Below are 17,562 nucleotides of genomic sequence, written 5' to 3'. Positions count from 1 at the left end.
CTTCAAGACATCTGGAACAAATGTTTCTACATTCCATCTGTTGGGATATGTTATTTTAGTTTAAGATTGTGAAGAACATCTACTTTCATACAGATATACAGCTGAAAATAGAGTATTTTAATACTCTTTTCAGATAATTATGGATATTTTTTCTATGATGCTGTATTAAAACCCAATGAGTGGTAGTACCTTAAAGGTTTGCTGTGATGTGGGATCTGAAATTGTGTCTCGCATGTTTTGTATGCTGTTAGATTAAAATTCATTGGTCTTGGCCAGGTGTGGTGGCTTAGGCCTATAATTCCAACACTTTGGGAGGCTGACAGGGGTGGATCACTTGAGGTCAAGAGCTCGAGACCAGCCTGGTCAACATGGTAAAACCCCCATCTCTACTAAAATTACAAAAAAATTAGCTGGGAATCGCTTGAATCCAGAAGATGGAAGCTGCAGTGAGCCGAGATCGTGCCACTGCACTCCAGCCTGGACGACAGAGTGAGACTCTGCCTCAAAAAACAGAAGCGAAAACAACAACAACAAAATGAGCTCCTACTTGAATGAAATAGATTCATACCTTCCCATTATAGAACATCTAAAATAAGTATTTTTCTATATGCCAATGACATTACTTGATTACAAACCATAGGTAACCTCAATAGACAACTGATTCTGCACTCGAATGATTGCTAGATGGCTGCAAACTACATTTTGTAAAGGAAAGGTTTTAGTAGATGTCCCATGATGTGTTTATATGTCTATAATTCCCTCTGCCCCCAGTGTAGCACCTCGTTCAGTTATGTGGTTGTATCTTTTGCTAGTATCTTTTGTCGCATGGTATGTTAGCTTGCTAGGGCTGCCATAAAAAGGTACCACAGACTGAGTGGCTCACACTAGAAATTTATTTGTTCCTAGTTCTGGCAGCTGGAAATCCAATCCCGATATCTTCTAATCTTCCAATTCTGGTATCTTCTAATATCTCTCTCCTTGCCTTGTAGATGGCCACATTCTCACTTTATTCTCACAGGGTCTGTCCTGTGCACACACATCCTTAGTGTCTCTTTGCATGTCTAAATTTCCTCTTTTCATAAGGGTATCAGTCAGATTGAATGAGACCCTATCCTATGGCCTCATTTTAACTTAATCATCCCTTTAAAGACCTTATTTCTAAATATAGTCACACTGTGAGGTTCTCAGGGTTAGGACTTCCATATATAAATCTGGCAGGGGGTAAGGGAGCGGGAGGGAGAGACACAATTTAACCCATATCAGGTGACAACCCAGGAAATTATATTTCCCAAGACTGCCATTTCAGAGGTACCATATGGCTGATGGGAGTTTTATACCTTTTCAGATTTTTTCCTTTTCAGTGTTTTTCAAGATAAAATTGGGGCTATGCTTTAAGATGAAGCTGAAATATTATGATTTTTTATTTGTGTAGTTTTAAGAGATAAACCAGACTTTCTGAACAAGGTTTATCCCCTCTTGAAATGCTCCATTGGATCTCCTCTTTGTGGAAATATTCTATTCAGGCCCTAACTTTATGATACTCTATTTTTCACAAATTATCCTCAGTTATCCTTGGCTTTGTTCCTATTAACTGTTCTGCTGCTCACTTAGCTATCAATACAGACAGCTGTGGCCTGGGGAATCAGTAGGAAATACAATCACCAGCCCACAATGCCTTTCGAGATTTGTAGAGAGAGATCCATTGAGGCCTGCCTGTGGGCAACACAGCTCATCCATTCCTCCAGGTCACAGGCCCTGAGACTAGAAGCAGAACTTTTTTCAAATAAGAGGAATCATAGTTTACATCCATTCCCATTAGTTCCATGGCCTCAAGAAGGTGATGTGCCCTAAACAAGCACAAGCTTGCTTCTTGATTGGGGCCATGCACAGTTGCACTGCACGCAGATAGTCACCGTCAGCTGTTTTTAAGTGGTGTTTGAAATAGCCCTGTGAATAATCCTGTATTTAATGATGTTGTCCCATCTTCTGGGATCCAGTGGAGGACTTTCTATTTTCTCAGTGCATTCGCCTGATACTTGTTTTACTCTGCAAGAAACAAAATCTTATATCAACACATGTTGCTAATGTTTAAACAGCCAAAATGTTTCTGACTAAATTTGCTTGTAAATGCACAGGATTTCACGACACTCATTTTATATACTTAAAAACAAAGTTTATTAACACCTTACTTTTTTTCTGCCATTTCTATCACATCATTTTTAAAATTTCAGCTTTTTTATATTGCTATATCCTGTGTCTATTTGTGAAGTGCTTTAAATCATAATTTCTGGTTAGAAGCTTCTGATATTTTCTCAATTTCTGTGGTTGTTTTGTGTGCATATGTGAGGGGAGAACCTCTTTCTTTTGAGTGAGATGGAGCTCTTATAATAACTTATGCTCCAATTTTTCCTTCTCAGGAAGCAAATTTAGTAGGGACCACTGGAGACTACCCAGCTGCCTTATGACTCTAAGCAGAGAAAACATTCTTCAGCCATTCATGTTGGAGCTAGGTGAAGCATTCTAGCTCCAACACGACAGCCATCTCTCGGAACAGCAGCAACTGCTATCTTGCTTCTCCTCCTTTAAGGAAAGCAACCCTTAAGGGAAACAACTGAGAATTGGGCAAGAGGAAAGTAATCATGTGCTGAAATCTTCCAGAGAACAAAAGTTAGTGAAACTATCTTAGACCCCTAACTCGGAACTCTTGTAGGAAGAGCAAATACTTACGGAAAGCTGAGAAAGCAGTATCTAGGGCCTCCAGACCACCCCTAGAGGGACGTGTGTGGATGGCTAGGGGAACGTTTTGAGGAAAGTTCATTGGTCAACTTGTTCCACGTGGCGAACCCATTTCAGGAAAGAGCGGCAGCACCGTGGACAGCGCCAACCCTCCTGCGCCCGGGCGGGGAGAGGCGGCAGCACCGCGGACAGCACCACAAGTGGGGGCGCGCACTGGGAGCCTCCGGGCAAGGGGAGAGCGGCAGCACCGCGGACAGCCTCAAAGCCTTGCACTCCGAGCCAGGAGGCGGGGAGAGACGGCCTTATCAGCTGATGGCTTACGTAGGGCTAGATCTCCGCTTGGATAAGGCAGGTCTCGGTGGGCGCGCCAGCATTCACTCTCCGGAGCCGCAGCCTCAGACGGGGTGGCGGGGGCAACTGGGACAGAAGGCAGGTCCCAGAAAGCAGGTCCCCCCAAAACTGGCTTCCCTAGCACGGAGTTAAGGCTGCAGCCGGCTGCCTAGAGAGAAGGGTGGGCAGGGAGGCAACGCGGTGAGAGCGACTGCTCTGACGCACCAGCCCCTCTCCTGCACCCACACGCGGCTGGCCGCCCAGCTTCTCCCCGATCTGGGAGATGCTTGGCTCTGGGCGGCCAGACAGCCTTTTCCACCAAGGCGAGGAGCCCTGGGCTCCTGACAGCTTAGGCGGGCCCTGGCTGCAACACGCAGCCCCTCGCCTCTGCTTCCTTAGCCTCTGAGGGCTTCAGACCTGCCGCGCTTGCAACCACACCATCTCCAACGGATGCTCATTAGCAGGATACTGGGGTCAAATTCACAGGCACTTTCCAGAAACTCCACCACTGGCCAGAGTTTGCAAACATCCGGATTGGCTCTGGGCACAGCGGCCACCTTAAGTTCTCCTGAACACCCCTTCTGCAAGTACCCCAGGCCGGTCTCCTGACCCAGAGATGGATTTACCTGTGAACCTAACCTCCTTTTCCCTCTCCACCCCCTCCCCTTTGGAGACCAACCGCAGCCTCGGCAAAGACGATCTGCGCCCCAGCTCGCCCCTGCTCTCGGTCTTCGGAGTGCTTATTCTCACCTTGCTGGGCTTTCTGGTGGCGGCGACGTTCGCCTGGAACCTGCTGGTGCTGGCGACCATCCTCCGTGTACGCACCTTCCACCGCGTGCCCCACAACCTGGTGGCGTCCATGGCCATCTCGGACGTTCTGGTGGCTGCGCTAGTCATGCCGCTGAGCCTGGTGCACGAGCTGTCTGGGCGCCGCTGGCAGCTGGGTCGGCGGCTGTGCCAGCTGTGGATCGCGTGCGACGTGCTCTGCTGCACGGCCAGCATCTGGAACGTGACGGCCATAGCCCTGGACCGCTACTGGTCCATCACGCGCCACCTGGAATACACGCTCCGCACCCGCAAGTGCATCTCCAACGTCATGATCGCGCTCACCTGGGCGCTCTCCGCTGTCATCTCTCTGGCACCGCTGCTTTTTGGCTGGGGAGAGACGTACTCTGAGGGCAGCGAGGAGTGCCAGGTAAGCCGCGAGCCTTCCTACGCAGTGTTCTCCACCGTAGGCGCCTTCTACCTGCCGCTCTGTGTGGTGCTCTTCGTGTACTGGAAGATCTATAAGGCTGCCAAGTTCCGCGTGGGCTCCAGGAAGACCAATAGCGTCTCACCCATATCCGAAGCTGTGGAGGTGGGTATCTCAGCAATCCTTAAAAATATTCGACTTGCATCTGTACAGGCTATATCCCCAGGCCACCTGCCCCACCCCCCACACTTGTAGAAAATGGAACTTTTTGTGTTTGGGAGTTAGGGGAGTAAACTGGGAGACTGGAAGAAAGCATCATAGATATACTTTGCTCTGACATGTTCCCTCTCACAGAGCTAATCACATCATTTTCCTTCTCTAATGAGTTATTTGTTAAACATACAGAACACGAGAAGTTCGGACTGCCTCATTCTACAGGGTCCCCTTTGGCCCCCAAATTCTATGGATCTATAACACTCTTTAGAACATCTGGATAAACTGGTATCTGGGGTACACTGATTCAGTATACTGGAAAAACTAGCAGCTTCCCGCACTTAGAATGGGGGTGTTCCAGGAGGAGGGGAGGCAGGGATGGGAGCACGATTTGATAAGAAGACTGCCGTGTGTCAGGCGATGCAGATTAGCACTTCATCCTAGTCTATTCTTTTTCTTTGCAAATTACAGCAACCGATTTATTAAAAATATGGTATCACCTAGGTTACTGTCATTCTGTGGCAACCTCCCATCCTGACGTAAGACTGAAGATGTTGCCTGCATTGGTCCCAGAGCCTGCATTTGTTATCTGCTTCCACTGCCTTGGGGTGCTACTTTCTGGGTCTATCCCCCACAGCCCTATTAGGTTGTAGGTGTGACTGAAGACTACTTGTCTTCCTTCCTGAACATGAGAAAAGCTGCAGAAGGAAATTAAAAATCCAGGAAAGAGAATTCCCCAGCTCTCTATGAGAGGTATTTATTGCATGACAACCACTTTAGCAACAGCGAGGAGCTTTTCTCATCTTCTCCCACTCCTGTTTTTTTGTTGACTGTTAATAATCTGGCCCTATGACTCATGATTCTGAAGACTGCTCCCCTTCATTACCAAGGAAGATTCCTTGAATCTAATTCACACATTTGAGTTAGAGCAGAAGTCTACACAGTCCCCACTTTCTGTTGTTGGCTCTGAAACAAGCATATGGAGCGCATACTACAGGCTTAGTGCAAGAAGTAAGAAAATGATAGAGATGTTGTCTTTGCCCATGAAGAGTTTGGTCTAGGGAGGGAAAGAGACATGCACCCTGAGCTCTGTATGTGCTTTCTAGAGTCAGTAGCTAATTCTAACCATCCCCAGTCAGTCAAACTCAGAGGGACCAGAGGTGTAGCTGAGGAAAAAGGACATCATCTTAGAGGAAGGAAGAAAATGAGGGGTTAGAGGCTACCTGTTCTTTTACCTATAGCAGCACTTCTCAGCGAATGGTGATATTGCCCCCCAGGAAACATTTAGGCTGTCTGGAGGCATTTCGGATGATGAAGACTTGAGGATGGGGTGCTAATGGCATGTCGTGTAGAGAGGTCAGGAATGCTGCTAAATACTGTACAATGCACAGGACAGCACCTCAACAGAGAATTGTTCAGACCAAAATGTCAAGTGTACTGAATTTGGGAAACTCTGAACTATTCAATTTCTAAGCTGAACAGAGTGCTGATGGGTAAGAACACTGAAGCTTCCATCAGACCACCTGAAGATATGTTCCGTGCATATGAGCGTCCACTCAAATTCCAGGCCAGGAACAAGGAGACTGGTCACCTCCAAGGGTCCTCCTTTTATGAATCCTCCTCTCCCCTGATGTTTATTCAGGCAAATATGATTTACAGTCAACCCCAAACACAGCTTTAGAAGGAGAAAGTTAATTACAATTCCATCCCTGGCTTGTTGTAAAAGGATGAAGGGCACTCTCATTTCTCTGCTTTGGTGATAGCAGAAGCAAAGCATTATAACATCTTTGTGCTTTTTATATAGATACACACAAACATATGTGTGTGTATATATATATATATGTGTGTGTGTGTGTGTGTATTCTCTCCTCTCTCTACCTTTCCCAGATCAGTTTTGAAAATGGGTCCCTTGACTTAGCAAAAGGACTCTAAATAATCCACTACTCTAAATATAATATGTGACTGCCTCTGTCCTTACGTTATGTTGAAGGGTTAATTACAAACCAGGCCTCCTGATTGTTCTGTGATAGTGGGAGTGGGTGTCAAAGCTTCTAAATGAGTTCTACCACCAGCTAGCTGTTCCCTAGGGACACCACAACACTTCTATCATTTCTTTATCTGCTGGGTTTTATTCAAATACATGCCATGAAATCCTAACCTAAGTCAGACATTGAGCTGGGATCTGGCAACACAAGACAGATAAGCCTTGCCCTTGTCAAAGGACAAGAAAGCCACTGCTAGAGATCTGAAATAAAATGACAAAGAAAAATACCTTCCTTACTAGAGTTAGTAGGGGCTGTGCTGTCCAGGCAGTTTGCCTGAGCAGAGCAGAATGCTGACCTAAAACAGCGCTTTTGGGAGGTATGGAGCTTCAGGGGTTGGTGGATTGTTGAGATGTGGATTGATGGCATCCTCTGTAGGAGAAGCTGTTGCTGATTGGTTGTCGTCCAATGGGTATTTACTGAAGTGAGTCCGTCTCTGGTGGCCTGACTTTCACAACAGAGGGGCTAACACCGATAATCTCCACAGGTAGTGTAGACATCTGGGAGGTAGAGATAGTGTGAACTATTTTACCTTCTATTAATCTAACCCTAATTGCCCTCCTATCCTTATTCATTCTATATATAATAGACAAAGTTAATAACCCTCTGACTCTCAAAATTATAGGCCACCAATGATACTGAAACTATGCATATATTTGATTCCTATATGATCCCTGCAGCAGACCTACACCTAGAAGAGCAACCTATATAAAAAGACTATACATGTAGACAAACAACAGCAAAAGCAAAGCAAGCATCATTAGGCTACGTAGATGAATAGCATGACACCATTTGCCAAACAGTACAGCTTCATGACAAGAGGTTTGAAGTCTTTTACACAGATCTAAGACAATTACCTAATGGTAGATCTCTTAATCAAAGATCTAGTTACTCAACACAAACACCTCAGCCTTACAACCTTATACAAGAACACACTTGGTTACAAATCCTAAGATAAGAAAATTTTAAAAGAATCTTGATTGAGATGAGTTGCCCTTGATCCAGGTTACTGAATTAAGCGGTGAGCTTAAAATAAGCAATGTTCTTTGACAGGTGCTATGCTGTCACCTTAATCCACCCAGAGCATGGCCCCCCCGTATTTTCATATTTGCATGAAAAGGAATGTTCATGATAACCTAGGAAGAATCAGTCTTAACTCTTATGCATTCTACTTCAATTAAATTTTCTAGTTGTGGAGTCTCTTGTCCACAGAGATTCTAGGACCATCAGAATTTCTATAGTAATTTTTAAAATTACATGCGGTGTAGGCATTCTCACATCTAGATCAGTTATAATCTCATCATGAACAAGAGCTGCAGCACATTTTATTTGGAAGCAGATCCTACCTATTGCAGGTATGTCATAGGTTAAAGAAGTATTATTTTGATAATGATCTGAAAATATCAGTTATAAGTTGGCATACAGGATTGTTAAAGACTGTTACTACTTGAATCGTTTCATTAAATAAAGTTGATTTTCTCTCAAGCTTTTGAAAAATTTACTATATGCCAGAAATTTGTCAATTTGTCATTCATTATCTTGTTTCACTACCTGGTATCACCTATAACCAATAGTTTTTTTTTTTTTTTTTTTTTTTTTTTTTAATGGAGTCTCACTCTGTTGCCTAGACTGGAGTGCAGGGGCCTGATCTCAGCTCACTGCAATCTCTGCTTCCCAGGTTCAAATAATTCTCCGGTCTCCGCCTCCTGAGTACAGGTGTGTGCCACCGTGCCTGGCTAATTTTTGTATTTTTAGTAGAAACAGGGTGTTGGCCAGGCTGGTCTCGAACTCCTGACCCCAGGTGATCTGCCCACCTTAGCCTCCCAAAGTGCTGGGATGACAGGCGTGAACCACTGCATCCAGCCACCAATAGCTTTATTAAATTTTTTGTTTGTTTTTAATTTTTAAAAACTTGCTATAAGTCAATTTGCTTTTCTGTTTTTCAGACAACTTTAAAAATGTACATGGAATGATCTCTTGTTCTATAATAGTGGGGTTACTGGTAGTTATACTGACACCCACATAAACAAAAACATTATATAGTTGTACATCTAGTTATAGAAAATTCTCCTTGAAAGTTTAAAAAAACAAAGAAATTGTTGAGTGAAAATACCTTCCTTGGAGTGGCTTTATTAGATAGATTGTATATCGTTGTCATTTTGCTTTTTAGCCAACACGAGATGTTCATTCTTTCAAGGCTCCTTCTGCTAGCAATATACTAATGTGTATAGGGATCCTTATCTCAGCTCTCAAATCTTTGAGAACAGAGGCCCTTTTGGATGCCTTATCTAGAAAGCCATATCTTGTATTGATTTCTAGCATTTACTTTCTAAGTCTATCTGGAAATGTCTAAAGCCATATCTTGTATTGATTTCTAGCATTTACTTTCTAAGTCTATCTGGAAATGTCTAGCTCTACATTGGATATTTTGCAAATTGGCAATTTCACATTTCAGTTTATTTTTTCGTATTAAATTCCCAAATTCAGGTTTAAGTCCATTTATAGAAAGACATGACAAGACTATACTTCAGCTGTTGGGTATACACAAATATGCTGCTTGAAGGTTTTCTGATGTCTCTTTTCTGTCTTTATTCAGCCTCCCAAGTAGATGGGACTACAAGTGTGAGCCATCACACCTGGCTATTTTTAGTATTTTTTATAGAAGTGGGGTCTCACCATGTTACCCATGATGGTCTCAAACTCCCATGCTCAAATAATCCTCTTGCCTTGGCCTCCGAAAGTGCTGGGATTATAATAGTGAGCCACCATGCCCAGATTTATTTAGTTTACTTTGAATCTTTATTCAACCTCTCCTTAAAAGAAAGCCTTCTAAAATTACTTTACATAATATATTTTCTATTTAAATTTTCACAACTGGGTTATATAACTCTTCTATTTTCTATGCTTCTTCTTTTAACCATTTTTTTCTTATCCGAGAGGATTTTAGTTAATTTAACTAATTAGTACACATCTGTAGTTCAAGAAAATAAAAATTTTGTTTGATAATCTAAAAAAATTATAAATTCTATAACAAAAGTTTAGAAAATTTTTCTTTCCTTTTCTTCCTTTCCTTTCTGTTCCTTTCTTCTTTTCTTTCCTTTCGTTTTTGAGACAGGGTCTTGCTCTGTCGCCCAGGTTAGAGTGCAGTCACATAACCGTAGCTCACTGCAGCCTTGAAACCCTGGGCTCATGCAGTTCTCACACCTCAGTCTCCCGAGTAGCTGGGACCACAGGGCTATGCCTCCACACCTGGCTAATTTTTACAATTTTTGTGGAGATGGGGGTCTCTCTATTGCACAGGCTGCTCTCAAACTCTTGACCTCAAATGATTTTCCCACCTTGGCCTCTCAAAGTGCTGTTATTACAGGCATGAGCCCCCATGCCTGGCCTAGAAAATTTCTTAATTATAGCTCTTAACTTAGCTTTAGACGAAGGTTTTAATTTAAGTTCTATAAATCTGATTTTTCTTCTGGTAATTTTATAATGTGATTGTGTTTTTTCTGAGAAAATCCTGATTCATTTAGGAAGTCAGATAAAGCTGAATAGAAAAATGCAAGATAGAGATCTGCAAAGAGGGCAGGTTTGGGAAGGTTACAACATCTTTGAGACTATTTTAGGGTTAGGATTTTGTTTTAAGGCCTCAAAATACCAATTAAAGAGGCTGACTTTTAGCCATTTGATGTTTGTCTCCTAATTTTTCTAGAGCTTCTTCTAAATATTTTATTAATTTTTCATTCATCAGATGTTTTTCATTAAGTAAAAAAAAGTTTGGCATTTGTGAAGAAAATTGCAAGAGTTAGGATCATAATGCAATTTTAAATAGGAAATAGAAATTCTTTAAAAAGAGGATTGAAATTTGGACATAAGCAAGCCATGGCACGTGAGGAAGAGGCAACTGTGGTTGATCAACAGTTCGTGCTTGTGAATAGTGTCTCAGGATCCTGGACCAAACAGATGGAGAAGGGGACACATGATTGTCCACACAGCTGTCATTAAGCTGGAAAATGATAGGGCAAAGCGACATGTTTTCACAAGTCGACAAGTCAGGAGTGCCCTCATAAAAGTTTTGTAGGGGACCCCAAGCAAAGTTTGATCAATTGCTTTTTCATAAATTGGTCACTGGCCTAATAATTAGAATTAGATTGGAAACTTACCAAGCCAATGCCTTATAGAATAGTTCCTTCTGTATTCAACAGAAAGAGTTCCAGGACAAAACAAAAACCGATGCAACAAGACTTTGTACGTGTAAACAACACACAAGCAAAGCAAGAGGCCATAGGATAAGTAGATTAATGGCATGACAATATTTGCCAAATGATACACCTTCGTGGCGAGAGGTTTAAAGCTTTACACATAGATCGAAGACAAGTACCTAATGGTAGATCTCTCAGTCAAAGATCAAGTTACATGATACAAACACCTCAACCTTGCAACCTTATCCAAGGACATAGTTGGTCACAAATCCCAGGATAACAAAATACATTGAGCAATAAGAGCCCAGTGAAACTAGGTGGAACTCAAATCCTTTTTGAGACTGATGCACTTGACTGCAGACACAAAGGGCAACTGAGTTTGGGGCCCAGTGAATGCACTTGTGGCCCAAGGTTCCCATGGAGGGTCTTCAAAATGAGCTCAGTGGAACCTCCAGAATTGTCCAGAGGTGATGCCAATACTGCTCAGAGTCTGGGATAGAAAGACAAAGCTGAATCTTTTGTTCAGAATAGCGAGAGGAAGCGATGCTTGTCAGCAATCTCCCACAGCAGAGCGGAATGCCCGTCATCCATGATTCGGGGCAGAATGACCCGTCATCCAGCTGAATTCGGGGCATGGGGTTTTCTGTGTGGGGTTTTCTCAGAGACTGGAGGTTTTCTGCTGGAATGGGGTTTTCTGTTGGAATGGGGTTTTCTGCTGGAATGGGGTTTACTCAGAACTGTTGGAACTCAGAGTAGCAGCAGGCTGACATCAGCTGCAGAATGGGGTTTTCTCAGAATGGGGTTTTCTGCTGTTGGAACGGGGTTTTCTGTTGGAATGGGGTTTTCTGCTGGAATGGGGTTTTCTCAGAATGGGGTTTTCTGCTGGAATGGGGTTTTCTGCTGGAATGGGGTTTTCTGTTGGAATGGGGTTTTCTGGAATGGGGTTTTCTGTTGGAATGGGGCTGGAATGGGGTTTTTCTCTGTTTTCTGCTGGAATGGGGTTTTCTGTTGGAATGGGGTTTTCTGGAATGGGGTTTTCTGCTGGAATGGGGTTTTTCTGGGTTTTCTGGAATGGGGTTTTCTGTTGGAATGGGGTTTTCTGTTGGAATGGGGTTTTCTGTTGGAATGGGGTTTTCTGTTGGAATGGGGTTTTCTGTTGGAATGGGGTTTTCTGTTGGAATGGGGTTTTCTGTTGGAACGGGGTTTTCTGTTGGAATGGGTTTTCTGTTGGAATTTTCTGTTGGAATGGGGTTTTCTGTTGGAACGGGGTTTTCTGTTGGAATGGGGTTTTCTGGAACGGGGTTTTCTGTTGGAATGGGGTTTTCTGCTGGAATGGGGTTTTCTGCTGGAACGGGGTTTTCTGTTGGAATGGGGTTGGAATGGGGTTTTCTGCTGGAATGGGGTTTTCTGCTGGAATGGGGTTTTCTGTTGGAATGGGGTTTTCTGCTGGAATGGGGTTTTCTGTTGGAATGGGGTTTTCTGCTGGAATGGGGTTTTCTGTTGGAATGGGGTTTTCTGTTGGAATGGGGTTTTCTGTTGGAATGGGGTTTTCTGTTGGAATGGGGTTTTCTGCTGGAATGGGGTTTTCTGCTGGAATGGGTTTTCTGCTGGAATGGGGTTTTCTGTTGGAAATGGAATGGGGTTTTTGGGGTTTTCTGTTGGAATGGGGTTTTCTTGGGGTTTTCTGTTGGAATGGGGTTTTCTGTTGGAATGGGGTTTTCTGTTGGAATGGGGTTTTCTGCTGGAATGGGGTTTTCTGCTGGAACGGGGTTTTTCTTTGGGTGATGGAATGGGTTTTTCTGGAATGGGGTTTTCTGCTGGAATGGGGTTTTCTGTTGGAATGGGGTTTTTCTGTTGGAAGTTTTGTGTTTACTGGGGCGAGTCTGACCCTAACTGGCTGACTCAGAAGTGAGGGCTGACACAGAATAATTGGTTTACAAATGTATATTCCAAAACTGCATTGTGCTTGATTGATTGAAGAGGTTTAAGCAAGAAAGCTGCTTGTTATCAGTTACAGAACAATCAGTCTTAAGTTTGTGGAGGTTTTTTATTCACACCCTCATGGAGCCTTCCTGGAACGGGGGGTTTTCTGTGGAACGGGGGTAAGGCCATGGGGTTTTTTTAGCTTAAATGGGGTTTTTGTATCGGGGTTTTCCATCGGGCTCCTGTGACCCATCTCTCATTCTGACAGTGGTGTGGTCTAACATGCAAATCACCTGAAACCACACTTCCAGGGTAAGAGTCTTTATCCCTTAATTTCAATGCCCATTATTGATGGTAATCCATTGATTATCTAGGACATTATTAGAGAGGCAAAGCAGAGTGTTTGGATGAAATAAAAGGACATACCAGATTTGTGATTAACCAGTAAATAATTATTTAGCATGCAATCATTTTGGAAGGATGAAAGCTCTAACACATATGTACCTGTCTCCAAAGAACTTGTTTGCTGGGGGAGATGAGGCTAAGTGTTCATTTAGAAAAAACTTTATATATGAATCTTAAATTGTGAGGTATGTACTTTATGTGCATTTCAGAGATTATTAGGAAAAATTAATTTGGCTTAACTGTTCACTTTTTAACCCTATTTGCTCTCTTTCTGTGAGTTTACTAATGACCAGGTTGAAAATAGAGTGTTATTGTCCAGACTCAATTAAGTGCTTTATTGCAATCATTGATTAGAAGAGAGCAAAGAGCTAAGGAGTCCATAAGTCCGAGAGCCATAGAGAGCAAACAAATCCACCATCTGAGGGCATTAGAAAACTGAAACTCCACAGATAACCAAGATCCTCCTAGCAGCTGGAGACTCTATTGTCCCTGGGGTACCATTTTAAATCAATGCCAGTCTTTCTTCTGTCAAGTGAGTTGGTGTTGAATACAGCCCCAAAGATGGCCAGATGGCCCAGTAAAATAATCAACATTTCACAAGGTAATAGAAAAATATGCTTTTCTGAACAACTAAAGTTCTATGACTAAACTATAAAAAAATTCTAAATCAAGCCCTAAGTGTCACTGATATCACCAGTGTGATCATCACCAGTGTGAACAGTATCTCCAGTGTGACCAGCATCTCCAGTGTAATCAGCCTACATGGTGTCTCCAGTGTGACCAGCATCCCCAGTGTGAACAGCATCTCCAGTGTGAATGGCATCCACCCTGTGAACAGCATCCATGGTGTCACCAGTGTGACCAGCATCCACAGTGTGAATGGCATCCATGGTGTCACCAGTGTGACCAGCATCCACAGTGTGAATGGCATCCATGGTGTCACCAGTGTGACCAGCATCCACAGTGTGAATGGCATCCATGGTGTCACCAGTGTGACCAGCATCCATGGTGTCACCAGTGTGACCAGCATCCACAGTGTGAACGGCATCCATGGTATCATCAGGGTAACCAGCATTCACAGTGTGAACAGAATCTTCAGTGTGACCAGCTCCCCAGTGTGAATAGCATCTCCAGTGTGACCAGCATCCCCAGTGTGAACAGCTTCTCTAGTATGATCAAAATCCATGATGTTTCCAGTATAGCCGGCATCTCCAGTGTTACCAGCATCCTTTATGTGACCAATGTGATCAGCCTCCACAGTGTGACCATGTCTCAAGTATGACCAGTGTTACCAGTGTCCCCATTGTCACTCATAAAAATGTGCCAAGGGGAAGGAGAATTTCCAGAGGGTTGAAGAGTCCAGCTACAATTCTTGTTTTATTGGCGTCTTGGGACAATATGGAAAACAGCTTCCCTGATATTATTATGGGGTTGAATTCTGTTAAGGAAATTGGTAGCTTTCCTTCTTTGCTTTATGCTGAAAAATTAAGCTAAATATGGTTTGGATTTCTATGAATGAATTCCCTCAAATGCATTTCCAGATATGCATTGATAAATCAGTAGCCAAAGGTAACTCTGGTTTCATCTAGAGGTACAGAAAGAGGGATTTTTTCAGTGCTTATTTTATACGTGTTTTTAAAGGTTGCACTATCACGGACCTTTGGTTTCATTATTTATTATCTTCTTTTAAATTTAATTTAGTGTACAGACTTGATATTATACTGTTTTGCAAATAAATGTCAGCAAGGCTATTCTACAAATTTGGTAATTTATTCATCAACTAACATTGCCTTATCCACAGTGTTCCTGTTTCCACCTGTTATTCCATATGACAGTAAGTCAATTCCTTTTGAGTCCACTTTATAAATGCTGCCAAGAATTAGTTAAGTGGGTTAGATTAACCTGACAATTCTTTGCCTAAAAGATCATATGCTCTTTGAGAACAAGTTGTGTATATCTTTTTAAATGTACTAGAGTCACAGTATGCTGGCAAGGGGAAGAATACTATTTAATGTCAATGCAATCTCACCCACCAGAGAATGACTGAGTCAGAAACTGTCCCACATTTTGATTAGATCGATTAATTTGCTAATTCAGTAAATTTATGATTGCTTCATATTAAGGCTGCCTCATCAGTAGACACTCATTATGTCAGTTCTCCCAAGAGCTAAAAATAGGACCAGAAGGGAGGAGGAGCTTCCTTTCCCAGGAATTCCACTCCTTGACAGAAGGAAGTGAACTGGAGAGCCTGATTCTGTGGGAACCTGCCCTGTGGAGGCCTTGGGGGCACCCATGTGAGACTAAAAGACTGGGGTCTTAGTTTTACATACATACAGGGGTAGAAGAAGAATAGACCCAGAGAGAGGTGTCCTGGTTACTAGACTGCATCAAGCAGTAGAGTATGCTATGGGGCACAGCTTTGTGCCAGAGGAGAAGTTCTAGAAAGTCCTAACATTATAGAGGGGACTTACATGAGCCTATAAGGTTATAAAGATGGTAGAAAACGTGGTCCTAAGCGAACAGGATTTTGCTAGGAACCTAGGACACTTTTGACGATGTGTGCACCTCTGCCACTAAGTTGTGCAGGCCAAGTTGCCTGTTCGTTTCTGCCAGTGCCTCTGTTGAACAGACAGCAACAGGGAGTCCATCTTCATGCTGTCAATTTCATCACATCTGGTCCTTTCATTTCTAAGATGTAAGCAAACACCCCAGCTCTGTTGCCTGGTTTCCATATCTGAGAGCAAGTGCCACAGGCCTTCAGGTTCCCACACCTATCCATCAAAGACTTTCCCTCGAGTGGATGTGCAGAATCCAGGACTGTCAGTGTCTGGGCTCAGCCTGGAGGTAGACTGAGGTGTCTCCTCATAAAGCTCCTGCTTGTCTTTTCCAGGTGAAGGACTCTGCCCAACAGCCCCAGATGGTGTTCACGGTCCGCCATGCCACCGTCACCTTCCAGACAGAAGGGGACACGTGGCGAGAGCAGAAGGAGCAGCGTGCCGCCCTCATGGTGGGCATCCTCATTGGTGTGTTCGCACTCTGCTGGATCCCCTTCTTTCTCACGGAGCTCATCAGTCCTCTTTGCTCCTGTGACATCCCCGCCATCTGGAAAAGCATCTTCCTGTGGCTTGGCTACTCCAACTCCTTCTTTAACCCCCTGATCTATACGGCTTTCAACAAGAACTACAACAGCGCCTTCAAGAACTTCTTTTCTAGGCAACACTGAGGGAGAGGACCAGGATTGAAAGAAGTTTCTTCCCAGAATTCAATGGAATTCCCAGTTCATTCATTTTCCATCCCCACCCAACAGCCATGTGGACGAGATGAATCCTCACCATTCTCCAGGGTCATCTTCGGAACTGCACTGGCCTGTTTTCCACCTCCTCAGTAAGAATATGACTCCTCACAGAGTTTTGGTGACATGATGTATCTAACTCACCTACTGTCCCTTTCTCTGTGCTGACAGCCACGGTCTTTGCCCACAAAGTGTCCTTTCCTCCCCAGATTCACTCGGCATGGTGGTCGACATTGTCCTAAAGAAGTCAAACAAGGCAGATAAGAAGGAAGAGGTAAAACAATATGGGCAGGTTGAGAATGGATAGAAAAGAATGAACAAGTCATGATGTAGACATCTGGGGATAGGAGACCATAGTTCCAGGCTTTCTGGAACAGCCCGTATTTCAAATATTCTCCTATATGGTCCTAGTACATATACCCTCATACTGATGGGGTATGTCCCAATAGTTGACCACAAAACACTGTCTCCAAATATATTAAAGTACATAGTCCTATCCATGAAAGCAGGGAATATTAACTTTAAGGTTTTGTTTGTGGCAATCACACACACACACACACACACACACACACACACAACTGTAAAAGAGGCAGGTGTTCTAGCTGACTAGTTTATTCCAAAATCCAATCCCTTGACATGAAGCAGGCACTGAGGGTCAACTACTTCCTTTCATTTTGAAGCAACAGTTTATAAAGAGTAAAAAAGTCTACTGGTTTCATAGAATCTGTCAAATTTGCTAATTTGCTACTGGTTTCACATGTGTGGAATATGTTCGAGTGTTTCTAGGCAAAGACCTTTATCCTCAAATCATGAGATTAGAGTAAAACAACTGCTATAGAGTTGGGCATCTCATGACCAATGAGTATGAAGGCACACTCACCAAACACAGGCACTTTAAGGGCATCCTTGATTAATTTGCTAATTGCTATTTTTTTGTTGATATGTGAATACCCGCTAGGAAGCCAAGGCTAGCGGGCAATGAAAAAGATAGAACAATGGTAAAATGTAGCCCCAGTCCTCTACAAATTGACAGTATAGTTTGTGAGGTGAGGCAGTTAAGTGATGATGCAGCATTTGGATGATCATGTAAAACCAGTGCCATTATACAAAACTTTAAAAACAATCCTAGGCAATAAAACTGCCTGTGGGCCGGGCGCGGTGGCTCAAGCCTGTAATCCCAGCACTTTGGGAGGCCGAGACGGGCGGATCACAAGGTCAGGAGATCGAGACCATCCT

At 43.3% G+C, this 17,562-nt stretch overlaps 1 protein-coding gene across 2 annotated transcripts; it reads left to right on the top strand.

Moving 5' to 3' along the window:
• The first annotated feature begins 2,422 nt into the window (after window positions 1-2,422).
• Window positions 2,423-17,322, top strand: HTR5A (5-hydroxytryptamine receptor 5A). 2 transcript variants are annotated; one of them, XM_050784884.1, is made up of 2 exons: window positions 2,423-4,423; window positions 15,925-17,322. In XM_050784884.1, exons 1-2 carry the CDS (start codon window positions 3,683-3,685, stop codon window positions 16,255-16,257), a joined length of 1,074 nt encoding a protein of 357 aa, XP_050640841.1. In that variant the 5' UTR covers window positions 2,423-3,682; the 3' UTR covers window positions 16,258-17,322. The 2 variants fall into 2 exon arrangements, with proteins under 2 accessions (XP_050640841.1, XP_050640842.1); XM_050784885.1 differs by having other exon boundaries at window positions 2,423-4,261; window positions 15,925-16,581.
• Window positions 17,323-17,562: the final 240 nt, after the last annotated feature.

The sequence above is a fragment of the Macaca thibetana genome, chromosome 3 (genome assembly GCF_024542745.1).
Source record: "Macaca thibetana thibetana isolate TM-01 chromosome 3, ASM2454274v1, whole genome shotgun sequence".
Classification (NCBI taxonomy): domain Eukaryota; kingdom Metazoa; phylum Chordata; class Mammalia; order Primates; family Cercopithecidae; genus Macaca; species Macaca thibetana.
Note: the sequence above shows the minus strand (reverse complement) of the source record. Positions and strands in the feature narration are given on the sequence as shown.

Coding starts and splice junctions, on each gene's coding strand:
- HTR5A (XM_050784884.1), top strand. CDS start 3,683: ATGGATTTACCTGTGAACCTAACCTCCTTTTCCCTCTCCACCCCCTCC. Junction 4,424..15,924: donor CCATATCCGAAGCTGTGGAG/GTGGGTATCTCA, acceptor TGTCTTTTCCAG/GTGAAGGACTCTGCCCAACA.